Genomic DNA, 20,430 nt, shown 5'->3' with positions numbered 1-20,430 from the left:
TTGACATTACTATGGCCCATTCAACATCGATTATCTATCGTTCAGGATGTAGGAACGTTTTACTTTTTCATTCATATATTCATACGAAAATACCGTCTAGAATATAAATATGTTTTTATCGTTTTCTGCAGTAATTCCTAGAATGTGAGATATAGGCATACACGCATATATAGATGATCAAATGCCGTTTGTTGGCGATACACGCTATATAAAAAATTTCAACTGTACATGATCCTAAATGTTATGACTGATCATGCGCGGATGAACGGGCAGGGGGGGGGGGGTCGTTTATAATTGTGTGATCGTCAGTAAATGCTTTATGTAGTATGGGTGATATATTGATCAGAGAAGTTTGCATGGATAAACACTATGCTACTAAAAACGTTTAATGAATGCTTATCTGGACCAATATCAACAATCATAAATAGATCCTATTTTGATTTGATTTGATTTTATTAGGGATCCCCATTAGCTGGTGCGATAGCAACCAGCTAGTCTTCCTGGGGTCCACACACAAAAAAACACACAAAAACAATCACTATTGCAAAAAACTAAATTATTAAAAGTCAGTACACACAATGCATAATGAACCTACTGTAACAATTTATATAGCTAAAATTACATTAGTGTAAAACAAAAACAAAAAATTACTTTACAGTGTTAAAAACAATTTAAAAACACTATAGTGAAGGCGTTTTCCCAGGAGCATGGAAGGAAGCTATAATAACCCCCATCTACAAAGCAGGTCAATCCTCTGAGGTAGCTAACTATAGGCCAATTAGCATTTTACCTGTTATTTCCAAAATAGCAGAGAAACACATAGCAGAACAACTAACAAGTCACCTTAGCACCAGTTCTGTTGGACTGCACCCCATGCAGTTTGGTTTTAGGGCAAAACACTCAACAGAGACTGCAATCTGCTTCCTCCTGAAGAGTATTAAATCTAAGCTTGATAAGGGGGGAGTTGTTGCAGCCGCATTTTTAGATCTAAAGAAAGCCTTCGACACTGTGGATCATGGTGTCCTGCTCACCAAGCTTTCTCGGTACAACTTCTCCCCTAATACCATCACATACATGAAGTCTTATCTTGAAGGTATAACTCAGAGAGTAAGGGCAAATGGTGAGCTATCCTCTGCCCTTAGCTGTGGTTTTGGTGTCCCCCAAGGATCTATATTGGGACCGCTGTTGTTTAGTTTATACATTAATGATCTTCCAGCTGTATGCAATAAGTCTGACATCCAGATGTATGCAGATGATACGGTCATTTATGTCCATGCAGAAACCAAGCAGCAAGCTGCAAACAAGTTAACAGCGGTGTTGACATCGGTCACTGAATGGTTGACTAACTCATGTCTGCATTTAAACACCAAAAAGACTGTTTGCATGTTTTTTACAAAGAGGCTGATGAATACTGTCTCACCTGATGTCTATGTCAGAGGAGAAAGGTTGACAGTTGTATCCGAATATAGATACCTTGGGATAAAAATGGACTCCAATCTTACATTTAAAAAACAAATCAAATCGGTAGTAAACAATGCAAAGTTTCACTTATCAAACTTCCGTCACATCAGAAACTCTGTCAACAAAAGCAGCAGCACTGTATTTTAATGCCATTATTATGTCACACTTAACATACTGTCTGACTAGCTGGACACAAGCCTCCTGTACAACATTACGATCTGTACAGGTAGTTTACCATCAGGCTGTGAAAGTTCTGGACAGGAAAACAAACAGCCACCACCATTGTTATAGCATAGCAAACCAGAACCTACTGAGCTGGGACAATCTTGTCAAATTCAAAGATGCCTGCCTTACCTATAAAATCCTACATGGCTTGGCTCCTCCCCCCCTCTGTACTTTCATAAAACAGAAAGCATCTGCTGATAGATATACCAGGTCTGTAGTCAGAGGGGACTGTGTAGTCCCAAACAGGAGGTCTGCTTTTAGTCAGACAGCCTTTTCCGTGAGAGCAGCCCACACCTGGAACAGTCTGCCAACACGGCTCAGGGAGTATCAAAGTTACATCTCATTTAAAACGAACTTAAAATCATGGTTGAGAGATGGTCAAGTGTGCGACCATTTTAACTGAGGGGTTGTATTTTAATGTATGTATTTTAGTGTATTGTAACCTATACTGATTCCTACTGTGTTTTAATTATTGTACTATGTTTTTTAACTGAGGGGTTGTATTTTAATGTATTTATTTGTATGTATTTTAGTGTATTGTAACCTATATTGATTCCTACTGTGTTTTAATTATTGTACTATGTTTTAATTATTGTTGTGCTCATGTCACCTGCCCCAGAGACTACAGTTGAAAATTAGCCAACTTGGCTAAACTGGCATATTTACAGTCAAATGTTCCTTAATATGCACTGTCTCTGTATTTTAAACCAATAAATACAAATACAAATGTATGTATGTATGTATGTATGTATGTATGTATGTATGTATGTATGTATGTATGTATGTATGTATGTATGTATGTATGTATGTATGTATATGTGTTTAATTACATGTATAATATACTAGGCCTGTCCCCGACTAAGGATTTGTATAGTCAACTTGGATTGGCAGAAATGTGCAGATAGTCGGCTGTGGGGGGTGCTTAACACATTCCCTGCCACGCAATTTGAGCATCTTATACCATTCTCTGCCAGCACTGTAAGCCTATGGAGATGTTCACCTTCTTTGCAGGGCTATAACTTTTTAAATTGTATTGCTAAATTGACATTACTATGGCCCATTCAACATCGATTATCTATCGTTCAGGATGTAGGAACGTTTTACTTTTTCATTCATATATTCATACGAAAATACCGTCTAGAATATAAATATGTTTTTATCGTTTTCTGCAGTAATTCCTAGAATGTGAGATATAGGCATAAACGCATATATAGATGATCAAATGCCGTTTGTTGGCGATACACGCTATATAAAAAATTTCAACTGTACATGATCCTAAACGTTATGACTGATCATGCGTGGATGAACGGGCAGGGGGGGGGGTCGTTTATAATTGTGTGATCGTCAGTAAATGCTTTATGTAGTATGGGTGATATATTGATCAGAGAAGTTTGCATGGATAATAATAAACAAACACGCTGAAAGTAACGTCAGCGTCCTCTTACCGTTCGACGATGAGACTGGAGGAAAAAGATCCCACTTATTTGACGGCGATCTCCTAAATCCATTTCCGGTTTGTATAATCATAATACACGGCCAAATCGTATCGATTATTGCGTTATGGCAGCGATCGCTACACACGGACGTGTGTATACAGTCCCGCAACAATATGCGAGTGCCGGACGCATTTGTCAGATGCACCGGGATCACAAGAGATCCACTTCCGGTTTGGCAACTCGCCGATCATCCACCAGGTGGCAGTATTGAAGCGTTGCAGAGTTGTGCATGCTCCCACTGCATCATACCAGGCTCTGTGAGGGAATTATGAATAACATGGCGAAAAAATGAAATATGATCTCAATAACGTCGTACACCGTGGATTGGCAGAATTCGCATGAACTTGAAACACGTCGTAAGCCGTTTCCGGCGTGGGATGTGTTAACACGCTCAGCGCCAATCACGACTATAGTCGGGTTATCTCGCCATGCGTTGAGCACCAAAACCCGAGTATAGTCGAGTTTTCGATTGTTTTCATAGTTTTTTTTCTTTTATTCTATTTTTTTATTCTATACAGTCTCACGGACCTCGGTGTATCATTGGGACTCATTCTTAGACCTCAATATTGCAATGCCGGCCGAATCCTGCTAGGTGGCAGTATCGCCTACCCTTTGAAACCTTATTTCACACTGTGTGTTACATTTTATATGGTCCCGGCGGAGAAATGGTACCCGGGCAAGTGAAAGGCTTCATTCGAGCCACTTGGAATGCGTCCAGCACACTTAATGCATAGTTTGTCCCATTTCATGTCAGGGACCCGATGGACATCAATACTGGAAATCGCGATCAGACAATTGGAATATTCATTTTGGAATACCTCCTAGCAAAGGTAAGGACTATATGACATCAATCCTACTTTGATCCTACAATGATTTCACATAGATCGCAACGATCATATGTCACGTACTTCATAATGTATGCCGTTGCTGACGATCAGAGCATCACAAAATGACCCCCCCCCCCTTTGATGCCTTCATGATGAAACATAATACCTATTATATACCTTTGATTTGGAAATAGTATTGTGTCCAGGCGAGCTACGTGAACGACTTTCGCAAAATGCACATAGCGCTCCATGAATCAGCTTCCAGGAATTAGCCCGGATCACTCTGAAACTATACAATATTCACCACGGGATAACATACGAACGTATACATGAAGCAATTTACTCTTTTTTACATGTTGGACAAGAGATAGTGACTGTCAAATGAGCCATAGTATTGTCCCCATAGCTATAATATAGAATATAGATATAGCTCTGCAAACATCGTGACGCACCGTGAAAATGCCTATCTTTTAAAGCGTGGCCCATTGACAGCAGGGATGGGGATACACGCTGGCGCTGAATGAGTTAATGTCTGAAGAAGTCGACTGAAGGCTTCTTGTCCTCTGCGAAAGCATGCAATTGGTCCACTGATGGATACATCTTGATATGTCTAGTGTGTGAAATCCTCTTTCAGTGCCTCTGTGCCCGTTTTCTTAGGCAGTTAGCCTCGCTGGTATGTGCGCCATTAGCGTTAGCCATGCTTCTAGGCCTCTTTGCTTTTGGAAAGAATGATTAAAAAAAGATATATTATAATCTTTTTTCTTTTTTTTTTGCAATCGACTACATCTCCTTTAGATCGATTAGTCGACTATTCGACTAGTCGAGGACTTGAGGTCAGCCCTAATATATACACCAATTATTCGCCTGTTCTATTCTCCATCCATCTATCATCCATTGCAACACTATATTATCACAGACATCCTGTTGGGGCAGCCCATCTGAGGTTTCTCTCCTCCACGCCACCTGTGGTCCTTTTTTTCCTATTGCTACAGTAGTCGTTCCTCATCTTCATTGGGGAAAGTATGGGAGTGTTTCATATATGGATTTTATGGTGGTTTTTGTTCTGGATCTATTGTGATGTTTCTTCTCGACTTGTAAAGCCCATGGAGGCTATTTGATAGATAGATAGATAGATAGATAGATAGATAGATAGATAGATAGATAGATAGATAGATAGATAGATAGATAGATAGATAGATAGATAGATACATACATACATACATACATACATACATACATACATACATACATACATACATACATACATACATACATACATACATACATACATACATCATACATACATACATACATACATACATACATACATACTGTGACGAGCCTGGTGGTGTTCAGACTTGTCACGGTTCAAAAACAAACAAATTCAACTGTCCACACAAGTGCAATTTCAATTTAAAATCAATATAGATATTGGACTTCAAGTGTTGTGAAGTGACTGTGGCATGTAGCGGTACTGCAAGTAAACTCATCCACCCATAAAAGGCATGCAGACACGTTACCAAAAGGTGAATTCACCTCTTGGTATAGTGGTCTGCGATGTCGCCCGCAGTGCGGGAGACCCGTGTTCGAGACTCACTCAGGGCAATCCCTTAACAGGGGTCGAACTTTAACACAACGCAGAGATGGCAATACGAGACCGGCTACATATAGTCCGATGGGCAATTAGAATGGTCGTAATACAGTCCAAGGTCAAAAACAGAAAACAGGCTCTCGTACAAAAAAGGGATTGTTCAATACTCAGAGTTGTCTTCCGGTCCAGGGTCAGTACACAAGGGGGTTTCTCAGCCAGTCTAGGGTCCAGTACACAATGAACACCTTCTCCCCTTCACCTCTCCTCTCCAATACCTCTCACCTCACAAAACTCCGTAATAACAATCTCTCTCTGTACTTCGCTCCTACCTCACCTCCTCTCAACTATACTGTCTGTCCTGTGTTTTATGGTATGTGTGTCTGGTGTGTGTGCGTGTGGGATGTTGGTGATCTAATGGTGCACAGGTGTGTTCTATCAGTCCTAATCCTCTCCTCCCGTGGCAGTAGTATCTCCCATCCTTCACGTAGCCATGGGACGGGGGATGATATCTGCCACATATCCCCCCCCTTAGCTCCGAGCTTCTCGGGGCGGACCACGTTCCCAGTGCTTCCCTCCTGAACAACGCATCTGCATTCCCGTGCGCTGCGCCAGACCTGTGGATGACGGAGAAAACATTGGTGTCTTTGTTACGCGATAGCCATACGAGGGGTGCATGGTCCGTGACTAGGGTGAAGCGCCGTCCCCACAGATAACTCCTCGAGGGCCCATTTTATCGCCAGGCACTCCTTCTCAATCGTGGAGTAATTCTTCTCCCGGGGTAGTAGGTTGCGACTGATAAATATCACTGGGTGTTCCTCACCTTCTCTCAGTTGCGATAGGACGGCACCCACCCCAGTCTCCGATGCATCCGTTTGCACCAGCAGAGGTTGGCTGAAGTCGGGGGTCACCAGCACTGGTTCCGAACACAGCTTGTCCTTTAGCTGCTGAAAGGCCTTCTCCGTCTCCTCGGTCCACAGGACCTGGTCTGGCAATTTATTCTGCGTTATGTCGGTCAGGGGTGCTGCTAGGGCAGAGAAGTTGGGGAAAAAACGCCGGTAATGAAGGTTCGTACCTGCTTTTTGGTTTGGGGGCGGGGCCAGCTCCGGATTGCCTCGACCTTGCAGGCTTGGGGTCTGATACACCCCCTCCCGATGGTGTACCCCAAGTAGTCAGCATCGTGTAGGCCCAGGTGACATTTCTTTGGGTTAGCGGTTAGCCCCGCCCCTCTCAAAGGTTGTAGAACAGCCGTGACCTGTCGTAGATGTGTTTCCCACTCCTCTATGTGAATGATGATGTCATCGATGTAGGCCGCTGCATACTTTCTGTGGGGTCGGAGGGATCCATCAGCCTCTGAAACGTGGCGGGGTGCGCCGTGTAATAATAATAATAATAATAATAATGGCTTGGATTTATATAGCGCTCTTCATGACACCCAGAGCGCTTCACAGAGTCCATTATTCGTTCATACACAGTCATACCGGTGGTGGTAAGCTACAATTGCAGCCAGAGCTGCCCTGAGGCAGACTCACGGAAGCGTGGCGAATAATCATCGCCTACGGCCCCTCCGACCACCACCAACATTCATTCACATGCATACACATTCATACGAGGCAAGTAGGTTAAGTGTCTTGCCCAAGGACACAACGGCGATGGGATGGACATGGGCTTGAGCGGGATTCGAACCACCAACCCTTCGATCATTGGACGACCCGCTCTACCCCTGAGCCAAAGCCGCCCCAAAGGGGAGAACAACATAGTGGAACAACCCATCTGGGGTGGCAAACGCTGTTTTCTCCCTATCTCCGGGAGCTAGGGGAACCTGCCAGTAGCCTTTGGTGAGGTGGACAACATAGTGGAACAACCCATCTGGGGTGGCAAACGCTGTTTTCTCCCTATCTCCGGGAGCTAGGGGAACCTGCCAGTAGCCTTTGGTGAGGTGGACACAGTTTATGTTTGTTATTTTATGTTGTACCAATTTCTTTGATCAGTTTTATTTATTCTATGTTTCTCTATGTTATTCTATGTTTAGTCTTGCCTATTTTTATATTCTTTATTTTATTCTCGCTAGTTTTTAAGTTCTTTTAACTGTAGCGCTTTGAGATTTGCCCCGCAACTGTAAAGCGCATTACAAATAGAATCTATTATTATTATTATTATTATTATTATTATTATTATTATTATTATTATTATTATTATTATTATTATTATTATTATTATTATTATTATTATTATTATTATTATTATTTTCACCGGCGGACGCCTCCCTGGCTGTCGCACTGTATAATTCACCAGACCCACTTTTTCCATAATTTCATATGGTCCGTGCCACTTGGCTAGAAATGTACACTCCGAGGTGGGAACCAACACTAACACTCTATCCCCTGACTGAAATTCTCTGGGTTGAATGCCCCAGTTATAGACCCTGGCTTGGGCCTGCTGGGCTTTGGTCATGTGGCCATCCGCTCCTGTATCTCCTCCACATGATCCACCAAACTCCTGTGCGGTGACGGCTGGTGTTCCCAGGCCTCCTTGGCTATATCCAGCATCCCTCTAGGCCTTCTCCCATACAAAAGTTCGAAGGGGGAGAAACCTGTGGAGGCCTGGGGAACTTTCCCGATGGAGAACATCAGCTGGTCCCAGTTCCTCCCATCAGCTTCCATTACTTTTTTTTAAGCATGCTCTTTAGGGTACGGTTAAATCGCTCGACTAACCCATCTGTTTGGGGATGATATACTGAAGTGTGCAGTTGGGTGTAGTGTTGTCACGATACTGGAGTTTCGAACTTCGATACGATACCTTGAAAAGTATCGATATTCGATACCATTTTCGATACCACAGGGAAAAAGGTTAAATCTTAAAATGTAAAAAAAAAGAAGAAAAAAAAGATAAATATATATTCTTTTTTTAATAAGTTTTGCTTTTGTTGCTGGTTGATTCTCCTCAGCTTCTCTCTGGTACTATAAGAGAAGATAAATATAACACTTTTAAAACCCTTTGTTTATCTTTAGATCACACATAAAAATAACTAAATGATATAATCTTAGAAATTAAGTAAAGTTAATAGTACTGCGTGTTAAGCATAACAGATTGATTGATTGCAAATTGTATTAACAGATTGCAGAATGGGTACAATACAGTACAGCTCAATACACACAATTGTTAAGCGGATGCAGACCAGAGAAAGACTTTTGTCTTGTTTACATCAGGGTCCCCCATTTTCAATTCATCATAACATAATATGACATATATATATATATATATATATATATATATTTTTTTTTTGATCAAATTTAATTTATTACCTTTTTTCAACTGCAAAGTCAAACTTTGTCAACATGTTTTATCTAATAAAATAAAGTTCAGTCTGTTCATCTCACTTCAATCATTTTTATTGCAGAACATGGTATTTTCTCAAGCAGACAGATGTAAACACTGTAATCTGTGTTGCATGTACCTGACTAACTGAACTGTTTGTATTACAGTTATTATTCCAACTTATGTGTGTGTGGACTACTGTACTATTACAGGTATTGAAATGAACAATGCAACTTCCTTATACACATTTTATTATTATTATAATTCTTTATGAATAATTAAATATCGATATTGCGGGAAATTAGTATTGAAACCATTTTAAATATTCAGAATCGATATGTATAGAAAAATCGATATTTTTAGTTGGGTGATTTTCAATAATCCGGCCAAATCCTTCATTATTTTAGACATGAACGGAGTGCCTTGGTCTGTAAAAGTTTCGTCCGGGATTCCCACTCTAGTGATTAGTAACATGAGCTCCCGGGCTATAACTTTTGAGGCCATGGTGCGGAGTGGGATGGCCTCGGGATACCGGGTGGCATAGTCCATAATCACCAGGATGTATTGATGGCCCCATGGCGCTGCAGGGTAGAGGTCCCACAAGGTCCATCCCAATCCTGCTAAAGGGAACATAGATGATAGGCAGGGATATCAAGGGGTTATGCACAGTGGGTCGTGGAGCTACCATCTGACATTCGAGGCAGGACTGACAATAATCCTCCACAGCTCTTTTCACCCCCGGCCAGGAAAATCTGGCCTTGATCCGGTCTAGGGTCTTCTCGACCCCCAAGTGAGCCCCTAGCAAGTGAGAGTGGGCTAGGCGTAGCACCGTATTTATATGTGGTCGGAGTACCAACAACAATTCTAGAATCATCTCCCCTTTTTTCACCACCTAATACAACAATGTTTTCTTGATGGCAAAATGTGGAAACATTAACTCTCCTACCCCATCCATCTTCTTACCGTTGACCATGGCTACCTGACGTAATGCTGGGGCCAGGTTCTCATCCTCCAGCTGGGCGGTGCCGAATCGTCCCGTCAGTTGTGGTGGTAAGGGTGGGGTGTCATCGTTCTGGTTGCCGGGGAACAGATCTCCCCAGACTGGCTCGACCTCGTCGACACATATCACAACCTCTTGTTAACATTCTCCAAAACCATTACTAATGCCAAAGTTTCTTTCACCATACGATCGAGGCCTCTGCCAAGAACCTTCACAAACTGCATGCTACCATGTCCTCCCTCCTCACCCCCCCACCCCCTCCTCCCTCATCTTTTTCTGCCGAAGACTTTGCGATCTTCTTTGAGGAAAAAGTGGAGAACATCCGCAGCTCCTTCTCCCAACCCCCACCCATTCCAAATACTGAATCTAACAGTGCGGTCATGTTGTGGTGATTAGCGGGGCAGGTGTGGTTCAGCATTGACACGTCATTCCTATATGGTCTCGGGAAATATGGCCCTCCTCGCCACAATTGAAACACCTTCTGTCATTATATATTACAGCAGTGCTTCTCAAACTTTTTCTGTCAGGCCCCCCTTTGGCGGACCAAAATATTTTGGGCCCCCCCCCCCCTCGCCCCAACAAAATAGTCATGAAATGGGCCATGTTTAAATGTATTGAAATAACACCAATATCGTGACCTTTCAAATTGTGCAACCACTTTACAACTGTGCAATTGTGCAACAACATAACAATACTGTCCAATACACACTCAAATACTGTATTTAAAAAAAATACAGACATCTTGTAACATTGCAATACAATCCAATGGACACTCAAGACTGCTTTTATTTTTTAAATAGAGACATCTTGTAACATTGCAATACAATTCAATGGACACTCAAGACTGCTTTTTCAAAAATAGAGACATCTTGTAACATTGCAATACAATTCAAGGACACTGCTTTAAAAAAAAATAGATAGAAAACTTTGTGAAAAACTTGTGAAAGAACTTGTGAAAGAACTTGTGAAAGAACTTTGCAATTTGTGCAAAAAAAGAGAAAATGTAAGTAAATTATGTGAGTCATCACAGCATTAGTGGCTGCAATGAGCCTGTTTTGCAAGTTTCAAGTTTCTCAAGTTTCTTTAATAGTTGTCATACAGAAGTACAGAATACTTTTGTACAAAATGCTTCTTACTGTTGCGCTCCAGAGACTGTGCATGACAAGATAAGTATGAAATAAAAACATAGTAAAAATTAGAAGAAAAAAAAAGAGGTCACAGTGTTCAGTTTAGACATATGTACAATGTTCGTAGACGTAGTTACCATACAATATACAATACTGTGCAGTGTACTAATATACAATACTATATAGTGCAAGGCATAAATGGACGAGGTGCAGTTTAGGTACAATTCACAGTAGGTGTACGAGTTGTAGTGCAAATCCTTTATCAATAAATATAAAGTGTAAGTGTGTTTGTGTGATCTAAGTGTGGAGAGTGGGTGCTGCAGTGTGTTGTTTGTTTGAGTGAGTGTGTGTGTGCGTGTGGGTGTGTGTGCTGTGTGCATTTGATGGTTGTTGCATAGTGATTATTGTTCGTTTAGCGATTATTGTTCGTTTAGCAGCCTGATGGCCTGGGGATAGAAGCTCCTTCTGAGTCTTTCTGTGCTCGCCATAAGACTCCGGTATCGCTTGCCTGACGGCAGCAGTTCAAAGAGGCAGTTGTTCGGGTGGCTCGAGTCCTTAATAATTCTCTTAGCCTTCCCCTTGCACCGCTTGTTGTAAATGTTCTGGAGGGTGGGAAGCCCCCCTCTAATTGTGCGTTCGGCTGAACGTGTCACTCTTTGTAGTCTGCTACGGTCTTGTGCAGTGCTATTCCCAAACCAGGAGGTGATGTTGCCGGTCAGGATGCTCTCTATTGTACATGAGTAGAAGTTCCTAAGGATCTTCTGGCTGACTTGGAACTTCCTTAGGCGCCTGAGGAAGTAGAGGCGTTGTCGTGCCTTCTTCACAACACTGTCAATGTGTGTGGTCCATGACAAGTCCTCGGATATGTGGGCTCCGAGGTACTTGAAACTGTTCACTCTCTCAACTGGTGCCCCGTCGATGCTGAGGGGGCTGTAGTCCTTGACCCCCGACCTCCTGAAGTCCACAATCATCTCTTTTGTTTTGCTGACGTTCAGGGAGAGGCAGTTCTCCTGACACCACTGTGACAGGTTCTCTACCTCTTCCAGGTAGGCCCTTTCGTCGTTGGCAGAGATCAGGCCCACCACTACTGTGTCATCAGCAAATTTGATGATGGTGTTGTTGTTCCGCTGTGCTACGCAGTCATGTGTGTACAGGGAGTAGAGGAGGGGGCTCAGAACACAGCCCTGGGGGGCCCCTATGTTGAGCGTGATGGATGAGGAGGTGCAGTTGCCGGCTCTTACCACCTGGGGTCTGCCCGTCAGGAAGTCCAGGACCCACTGGCACAGGTCATAGTTCAAGCCCAGGTCCCTGAGCTTGGCTATGAGTTTGGAGGGGACTATGGTATTGAATGCTGAGCTGTAGTCGATGAACAGCATTCTCACATAGTTCCCCTTCCTCTTGTCCAGATGTGATGCTGCTGTGTGCAGCACATGGGCTATGGCGTCCTCCGTGGACCTGTTGGGGCGATATGCAAATTGCAGAGGGTCCAGGTTGATGGGGAGGGAGGAACAGATGTAGCCCTTCACTAGCTTCTCAAAGCACTTCATGGCTATGGAGGTGAGGGCTACAGGGCGGTAGTCGTTGAGGCAAGCGGGCGTAGATTTTTTGGGTACAGGGATGATGGTGGACTTCTTCAGACAGGTGGGGATGACGGCCTGTTCCAAGGACAGGTTGAAGATGTCAGTGAAAACCGGGGCCAGTTGGTCGGCACAGACTTTTAGGACGCGGCCGGGGATGCCGTCCGGTCCTGCTGCCTTCCTGATATCCACTTTTTTAAAGATCCGTCTCACCTCATGCTCTGTTACCCTGAACACTGAGTCTCCATCAGCAGACCCCCCCCCCCCCATTGCCGTGGTTTGTAGGCTGGTGTTGTTATTCACAGCCTCAAACCTCGCATAGAAGGAGTTGAGATCATTTGCTAAGGAGATGTCACTGTTCAGTTTGAGGGGGGTTCCTTTGTAGTCTGTCATTGTTCTGAGGCCCTGCCACATGCCTCTAGAGTCAGCCTGTTCAAACTGAAGTTCAACTTTATCCCTGTAACGCCGTTTTGCCTCTATTACTGCTCTCCTGACGTTGTATCTTGCCATCTTGTGTTCTTCCATGTTGCCTGTCACCAGCCCGGTGTTGTATGCTGATGTGCGCACTTTCAGAGCCTCACGGACGGATTTGTCTACCCAGGGCTTTTGATTTGGGTAGATATTAATTTTGGTGGTGGGGATTATTACTTCTACCTGAGTACAGACATAGTCAATCACCGTTTCGGTGTATTCGTTAATATTGGCTGTGTTATCACGGAGTACACTCCATTCTGTGCTTCCCAGCACTGCTTGGAGTGACTCTACTGACGTCACGGTCCAACGCTTAACCTCTCGCGAGACCACCGGCGTTCGCTTGAGACACTGTTTGTACTTAGGCAAAAGAAAAATTGCGGCGTGATCGCTTTTACCGAATGGACTAAGAGCCTGTGACTTGTACCCATTCTTAAATTGCGAGTATACATGGTCTAATATGTTCTCGCCTCTGGTGGGACAGGTCACATGCTGATAGAAATTCGGCAGCACCTTTTTAAGACGCGCGCTGTTGAAATCCCCCAAGACCAAAATGGCCGCGTCAACGTTAGCTGCCTGGAGTTTGTTTACCTCGTCGTGAAGTTTTGAAAGTGCGACCTCAGTGTTCGCGTGTGGTGGAATGTACACTCCGATGAGGATGATGGACGTTAACTCTCTTGGGAGGAAGAAGGGTCGACATTTTATCGTGATAAACTCCAGGTCTGGGGAGCAGTGGTTAGACATTTCCTTTGTGTTGCCTAAATCGCACCACTCCTTGTTTATCATGAAGGCAATGCCGCCTCCTTTCTTCTTTAGTGACTCTAATGCCGTCCGGTCTTTCCGTAGAACGAAGAAGTGGTCTGCCGGTTCTATTGCATGATTCGGGACATCTGGACTCAGCCAAGTTTCTGTGAAACAGAGGACGTTACAATCCCGAATGTCCCTCTGGAATTGGATCCTTGCTCTGATGTCGTCCAATTTGTTTCCTATCGATTGCACATTGGCCAACAATATGCTGGGCAATGTGGTTCTGTGTCGTTTGGACCTCAGTCTGTTCCGGACCCCGGCTCTCTTTCCTCGTCTTCGCGGCGGCTTTTGTTCTTGTCCGTGGCCGGCATAACAAAGGATCTCGGTGGGCCATTTCTGCTGTTCAGCGATCCGATCCAGAGAGCAATCCAAACGGTAAGTTTTTCTTAATCCAATGTCAATGATTGACTGACGGTCATACACATATAATGCACCAACAGTTGGTGCAAATAAAACTCCTAATACTATAAAAATTAACAAAATAAAGCACAGTCTCGTCGGAGCGATCAGAAAGGCAGCCATCACAGCAGCGCCACATCTTTTCAAAACGAGGTTGATACTGCCACTCTCAAGTCATGCTCAATGTTGAGCTTAGACCTGTGCTTTGTCTTCAGTGAAGCAACAGCTGAAAATCCATTCTCACAGAGATAGGATGTGGTGAAGGGAAGAAGGATGCCCACAGCCCTCTGCCCTATGAGTGGATGCTCCCTCTCCACACCAAGCCAGAATTCACTCAGTGTCTGAGCTGTAAACCTCAGCCTCAGGGTGGAGTCAGAGGTCGTTTCGATGAGTTGCTCCTCTTCAGCAGAGCTGAAATCAGCAGGTGCTGTAGATAGAGAGAAATTAAACACAACACATTTCAGTTTTACAACAATCCATTCCAGCTAGATGGTAGCATATTATTATTATTATTATTATTATTATTATTATTATTATTATTATTATTATTATTATTATTATTATTATTATTATTATTATTATTATTATTATTATTATTATTATTATTATTATTATTATTATTATTATTATTATAATAATAATAATTTTAATTATAATAATTTTAATTATAATTATTATTATTATTATTATCATTATCATTATCATTATCATTATCATTATCATTATTATTATTATTATTATTATTATTATTATTATATAATGTACAACATAAATAAAATGTATGTAGCCTACAGCACAAATGTCATAATTAGTCAGTCAATAATTAAGCATTACATCACACGCAGGAGTGGTTTGTGACCAATAAACCATGCCTAGGGGTGGTTGTTAGGCCCGAGGCGCAGCCGAGGGTCGTTAGACCCCCCTAGGCATGGTTTATTGGTCACAAATCACGACTGCACGTGGTGTAAAGCTTTTATACAACTGCCAGATTCATCCAACCTTATTTCTATACAATAAACACACATTAATCGAAGATTTATTGAAAAAACCATCCGCCAGAAAAAGTAGTTCCCACAACTCCATGTGGAAGCAGCTTGAAGTGCATCCAACCAAACTAACACATCCAACTGTGTATTATTGGAATGATTGAGAGAAGTTGCCTCATGTGAAAGCAGCTTGAAGTGCATCCAACCAACTAACACATCCAACTGTGTATTATTGGAATGATTGATTGAAAATTTATTAAAACGTTTTCTTTGCCCTATAGGAAAAAAACGTTTTCTTCGCCCTATTTTTTTATTTATTTCTTTTAGCCTAAACTTAACCAGTTGGAAACCAGGGGTACAGTAATAAAATTAGCAATCAATCAATCAATCAATCAATTCAATAGACCATGCTCACTTAAAACAGCGCTGCTTCTCTCTCAGTCTGACTCCCCCGCTGTTGCAGACAGGAGTGTGTGTGTGTGTGTGTGTGCGTGTGTGTGTGTGTGTGTGTCACAGTGTGTGTGTGCGTGTGTGTATGTGTGTGTGTGTGTGTGTGTGTGTGTGTGTGTGTGTATGTGTGTGTGTGTGTTTGTGGGTACGCCAGCGTCGGACAGTGTGAGAGAGAACGCTGCAAGAAAGTAGGAAGGAAGAAATTTAAATCAATCAATTAATCTATCAATCAATCCGCCAGCGTCGGACTCGGACAGTGTGAGAGAGAACGCTGCAGTCGGAAAGTAGGAAGGAAGAAATTTAAATCAATCAATTAATCTATCAATCAATCCGCGATTTTTCTTTTGTTCTAGATTGAGTCAAGACCCATCAATTACATCATCCAACATTGTTTAAAATACTAACACGTTCCCCTTGACAGAATCGCTTTATATTTAGTCGTTATGACGCTATCAACATATCCATTTGTTAAAGATTATTGTCCGCCATCTTGTTTTTTCCGACGGAGTGATCCGGCGGAGTGATGTGATTCGGTGGTGGGCGGGTCCTGGGACCAGGAGCGTGGATTATGAAGGATACATACGTGTAAATGGACTGTTTCAGCCAATCAGAATAGAGAAATTTGCATGCCGTTGTATAACATAAAATACCAACCTGCTGCATTGAATGGATCCACCACCCAGTCATACTGAGCACTGTTGTTAGGGAAGTATTTAAAAACAAATCCTCTCAGGGAAGAGATGTGCTGCCTGAGACAGGGGATCACTGTGGTGACTTGAGAAACACTGCTTTCAGCAAACTCAGTCAGGTTCTCAAAGGCATCAGTCTGTTGTTCATCAAGGCGCCTGCCCCACATCTCCAGCTTTCCACTGAATGCAGTGATCTTGTTTGCCAGGTCAGGTAGGTATTTATCTTTGCCTTGAATTGAATTGAATAGAATACTTTAGTTAGATGTTTGCAGAAAAAAATCACATGACAGTAAGTACAAGGTCAACTAAATAGGATTAAAAAACCCAAGAAAGCCAATGGCTTGTTTCAATTGGGGTCCTTTTGTAATCAATTCATATTACATTTAGTGACAAACAGACAGACACTAGTCTACTCTAGTTTAGAGTAGACGTGACAGATACTAGAAGACAAAAAATATCAACATACCTTGAAGCTGAAGGTTTAATTCATTCAGCTTTCCAAAGACATCGCTGAGATAGGCCAGTTTCTGTGTTTTATTAAATAATGATTTTCAGATTTTGAGAAATGGTCAAACTTATCCAAATATGGTATTTTCATGGAGAACAGTGCAGCTGCAACAGATAGCAATTTAGTGATAATTTTCTGTAATCCAAAAATAATAATAATTTTTATTTTTTTTATTTTTTTATCTCAAGGCCCCCCCTGTCATGCCTCTGTGCCCCCCCCCCTGGGGGGCGCGCCCCACACTTTGAGAAACACTGCATTACAGGTTGTCTGATGTGTGGTGCAGGGTTGAGGTAGCAGGGTGATTCAAGTCTCTTACCCGTCTCCTTCAGCCGGTTGGGGGGTCTGGTTTTCGGGCTGCTACTCCTCCGGTATAGCGTTTCCACCGCTTGATAAACCTCCATTCCCTCAATGACCTCGTCAAAACATGTGGGTTTTGTTTGGCTAATGGTTTTACGTGCGTCGGCAGGTAGGGCACGTAAATATCTGGCCATTGCCATTCGATCGATTGGTGAAATTGTTCCGGGGCTCTGCTAATAGCCAGCTGTTTGCTAGCCATAACAAATCGTGTTGTTGTTCTTTGGGGGTCAACGTCCCATCATATGCCCAATCATGATACCGCTGGGAGTGAGTGAGAAATGTAATTTCCGAACGTCTCAGTATTTATTTTTTCAGAAACTCATACGTCTTATCCGCCAGCGGGGCGGTGTCATGATATGCTGTCTGGGCTAGCCCGGATAAGAATGGTGCCAACAAACTAACCCACTGTTCTGGCCAGTTCTCTCGTTCAGAGGTGCATTCAAATGCCAACAATTAGCTTTCAATGTCCTCGCTATTCAGTTTGACCAGGAAATGTCCGGGGTTAATATTGTTCATCTGCCTCTCCGCTCTGGGGGTCTCTGCACTGTGGAATGAATCAAGCGCTTCCATCCTCCATTTCTCTGCAGTTTCCCGAGTTTCACTCAGAATTGCGTCATGGCGTGCCTGGGAATCCTGCATCGCTTCCTCATGGCGCGTCTGATTCACCCGTTGCTGGGTGTCGCTGTAATGTGCCCACTCCTGAAACAATGCTGTAACATCGACTGGATTCGCCATTGCTCTTGTGTTTCTTTGTTTGAAATCTTTTAGTTTTTTTACCAAAGAACGCTGCCCACATTCTCCACCAAGTGTGACAAGCCTGGTGGTGTTCAGACTCATCACGGTTAAAAAACAAACAAATTCAACTGTCCACACAAGTGCAATTTCAATCAATAAAGAATATTTATTGAATAGGGCAGAATATAGTCCGATGGGCAATTAGAATGGTCGTAATACAGTCCAAGGTCAAAAACACAAAACAGGCTCTCTTACAAAAAAGGGATTGTTCAATACTCAGAGTTGTCTTCCGGTCCAGGGTCAGTACACAAGGGGGTTTCTCAGCCAGTCTAGGGTCCAGTACACAATGAACACCTTCCCGCCTTCACCTCTCCTCTCCAATACCTCTCACCTCACAAAACTCCTCTCAACTATACTGTCTGTCCTAGTGTTTTATGGTATGTGCGTCTGGTGCGTGTGGGATGTGGGTGATCTAATGGTGCACAGGTGTGTTCTATCAGTCCTAATCAGCTGCCTAATTGCTTCCTCTCCTCCCGTGGCAGTAGTATCTCCCATCCTTCACATAGCCATGGGACGGGGGATGATATCTGCCACAATACATACATACAATTCAACAGTAGATAGATAGATAGGTAGATAGATAGATAGATAGATAGATAGATAGATAGATAGATAGATAGATAGATAGATAGATAGATAGATAGATAGATAGATAGATAGATAGATAGATAGATAGATAGATAAATAACTTTTCTCTGTATATATCAGGTGATGTGGAGCTGAGAGTGCAGATCACGGCGCTCCAGTTCCAGGCCGGTCCGTCCCAGGATGCACCACAGCAACCCCTGGACAGCGCCACACCCCTGGAGCGGATCCTTGACGCGGTGACCGGTGACGTCACCTACACTGGCTGTGGCCGCTGTGCCGTTGAGCTGGGCACCGACGCCAACGGCATCTACAGCCCATGTTACCCCTGCCTGCCAGACACTGGTGTGAGACAGTATTACAGGTCAGTTGTCATGTAGCGTGACGGTATTACAGGGCAGTTGTCATGTAGCGTGATGGTATTACAGGGCAGTTGTCATGTAGCAGAGACGGTATTACAGGTTAGTTGTCATGTAGCGTGACAGTATTACAGGTTAGTTGTCATGTAGCGTGACAGTATTACAGGTTAGTTGTCATGTAGCAGAGACGGTATTACAGGTTAGTTGTCATGTAGTGTGACAGTATTACAGGTTAGTTGTCATGTAGCGTGACAGTATTACAGGTCAGTTGCCATGTAGCGTGACGGTATTACAGGTCAGTTGTCATGTAGTGTGATGGTATTACAGGTCAGTTGCCATGTAGCGTGATGGTATTACAGGTCAGTTGTCATATAGCGTGACAGTATTACAGGTCAGTTGTTGTGTAGTCTGACTGTATTACAGCCGGTTAGTTGTCATGTAGCATCACGGTATTACGGGTTAGTTGCCATGTAGTGTGATGGTATTACAGGTTAGTTGCCATGTAGCGTGATGGTATTACAGGTCAGTTGTCATATAGCGTGACAGTATTACAGGTCAGTTGTCATGTAGTCTGACTGTATTACAGGTTAGTTGTCATGTAGCATCACGGTATTACAGGTCACTCGTCATGTAGCCTGACACAGACTGTATTGTAGAGCACTTGTAGAGACACGTCAGCGTGGCCAGTTGATAGACCAACACAGGAGATGAGAATAAACCTCTATGATGCCGGTGTGATCGTTTAAGCCAGGGAGGTCAGCTGGACAGCGGACAAAATGATACATGTACTCACAACAGTGGCTTGACTAGAGGTAGAGCACTCGTTTGGTAATCCGGAGGTTCCCGGTTCGTTTCCTGCTCCTCCCGGGTACCATGTCGAAGTGTCCTTGAGCAAGACACTGAACGCCTAACACCGGTTCCTGACAGGGAGCGAGCGACGAACAAAATACTACGAAAAACTAGAGACGAAATCGCGCGCGACACTGTCCTGATATGAGGCGGCGCGTGTCCGAGTGTGTCTGTGTGTGTGTGTTACCTGGAAGCACACGTGGGGGGGGGCTGCGATTCTTGACCAATAAAAAGTGTTTAGGGGCGGGACTCTGCCGCGTAATCGCTCAACTAGAGACACAGCGAGCGAATATCTGAGGGGTGGACGACATCGCTGCTCAGTTCGCTGTCGCTCGCGGCAGGTCAGGATAGTCTGATTGAAACGAATACATTTTAATCATTTTCGCAATCACGCTCGCTCGCGTCGCTCCCTGTCAGGAAGGGGTGTAATGTGTGACTGTGAATGTGTTGTGGGTTTGAGTCCAGCTTTTGAGCTCATGTCACATGTCACCTCTCTCTCTCAAAGCAGAAACCCTATCAAATTAATAAGAAAGACATTCCCAGAGATCCCAGAGTT

General features: G+C 43.3%; 1 protein-coding gene across 2 annotated transcripts in view; it reads left to right on the top strand.

Moving 5' to 3' along the window:
- Positions 1–20,430, top strand: part of shld2 (shieldin complex subunit 2) — a 178,324-nt gene that overhangs the window by 131,769 nt on the left and 26,125 nt on the right. For both annotated transcript variants that reach the window (XM_084321641.1, XM_084321640.1), the window contains exon 9: positions 18,790–19,030. In XM_084321641.1, coding sequence (XP_084177767.1) covers positions 18,790–19,030 — 241 coding nt within the window. The remainder of the gene's footprint in view (positions 1–18,789; positions 19,031–20,430) is intronic.

This window comes from Notolepis coatsorum, assembly GCF_963971535.1.
Source record: "Notolepis coatsorum genome assembly, chromosome: 9".
In the NCBI taxonomy this organism is placed as follows: domain Eukaryota; kingdom Metazoa; phylum Chordata; class Actinopteri; order Aulopiformes; family Paralepididae; genus Notolepis; species Notolepis coatsorum.
This window is presented reverse-complemented; position numbering and strand designations above follow the sequence as displayed.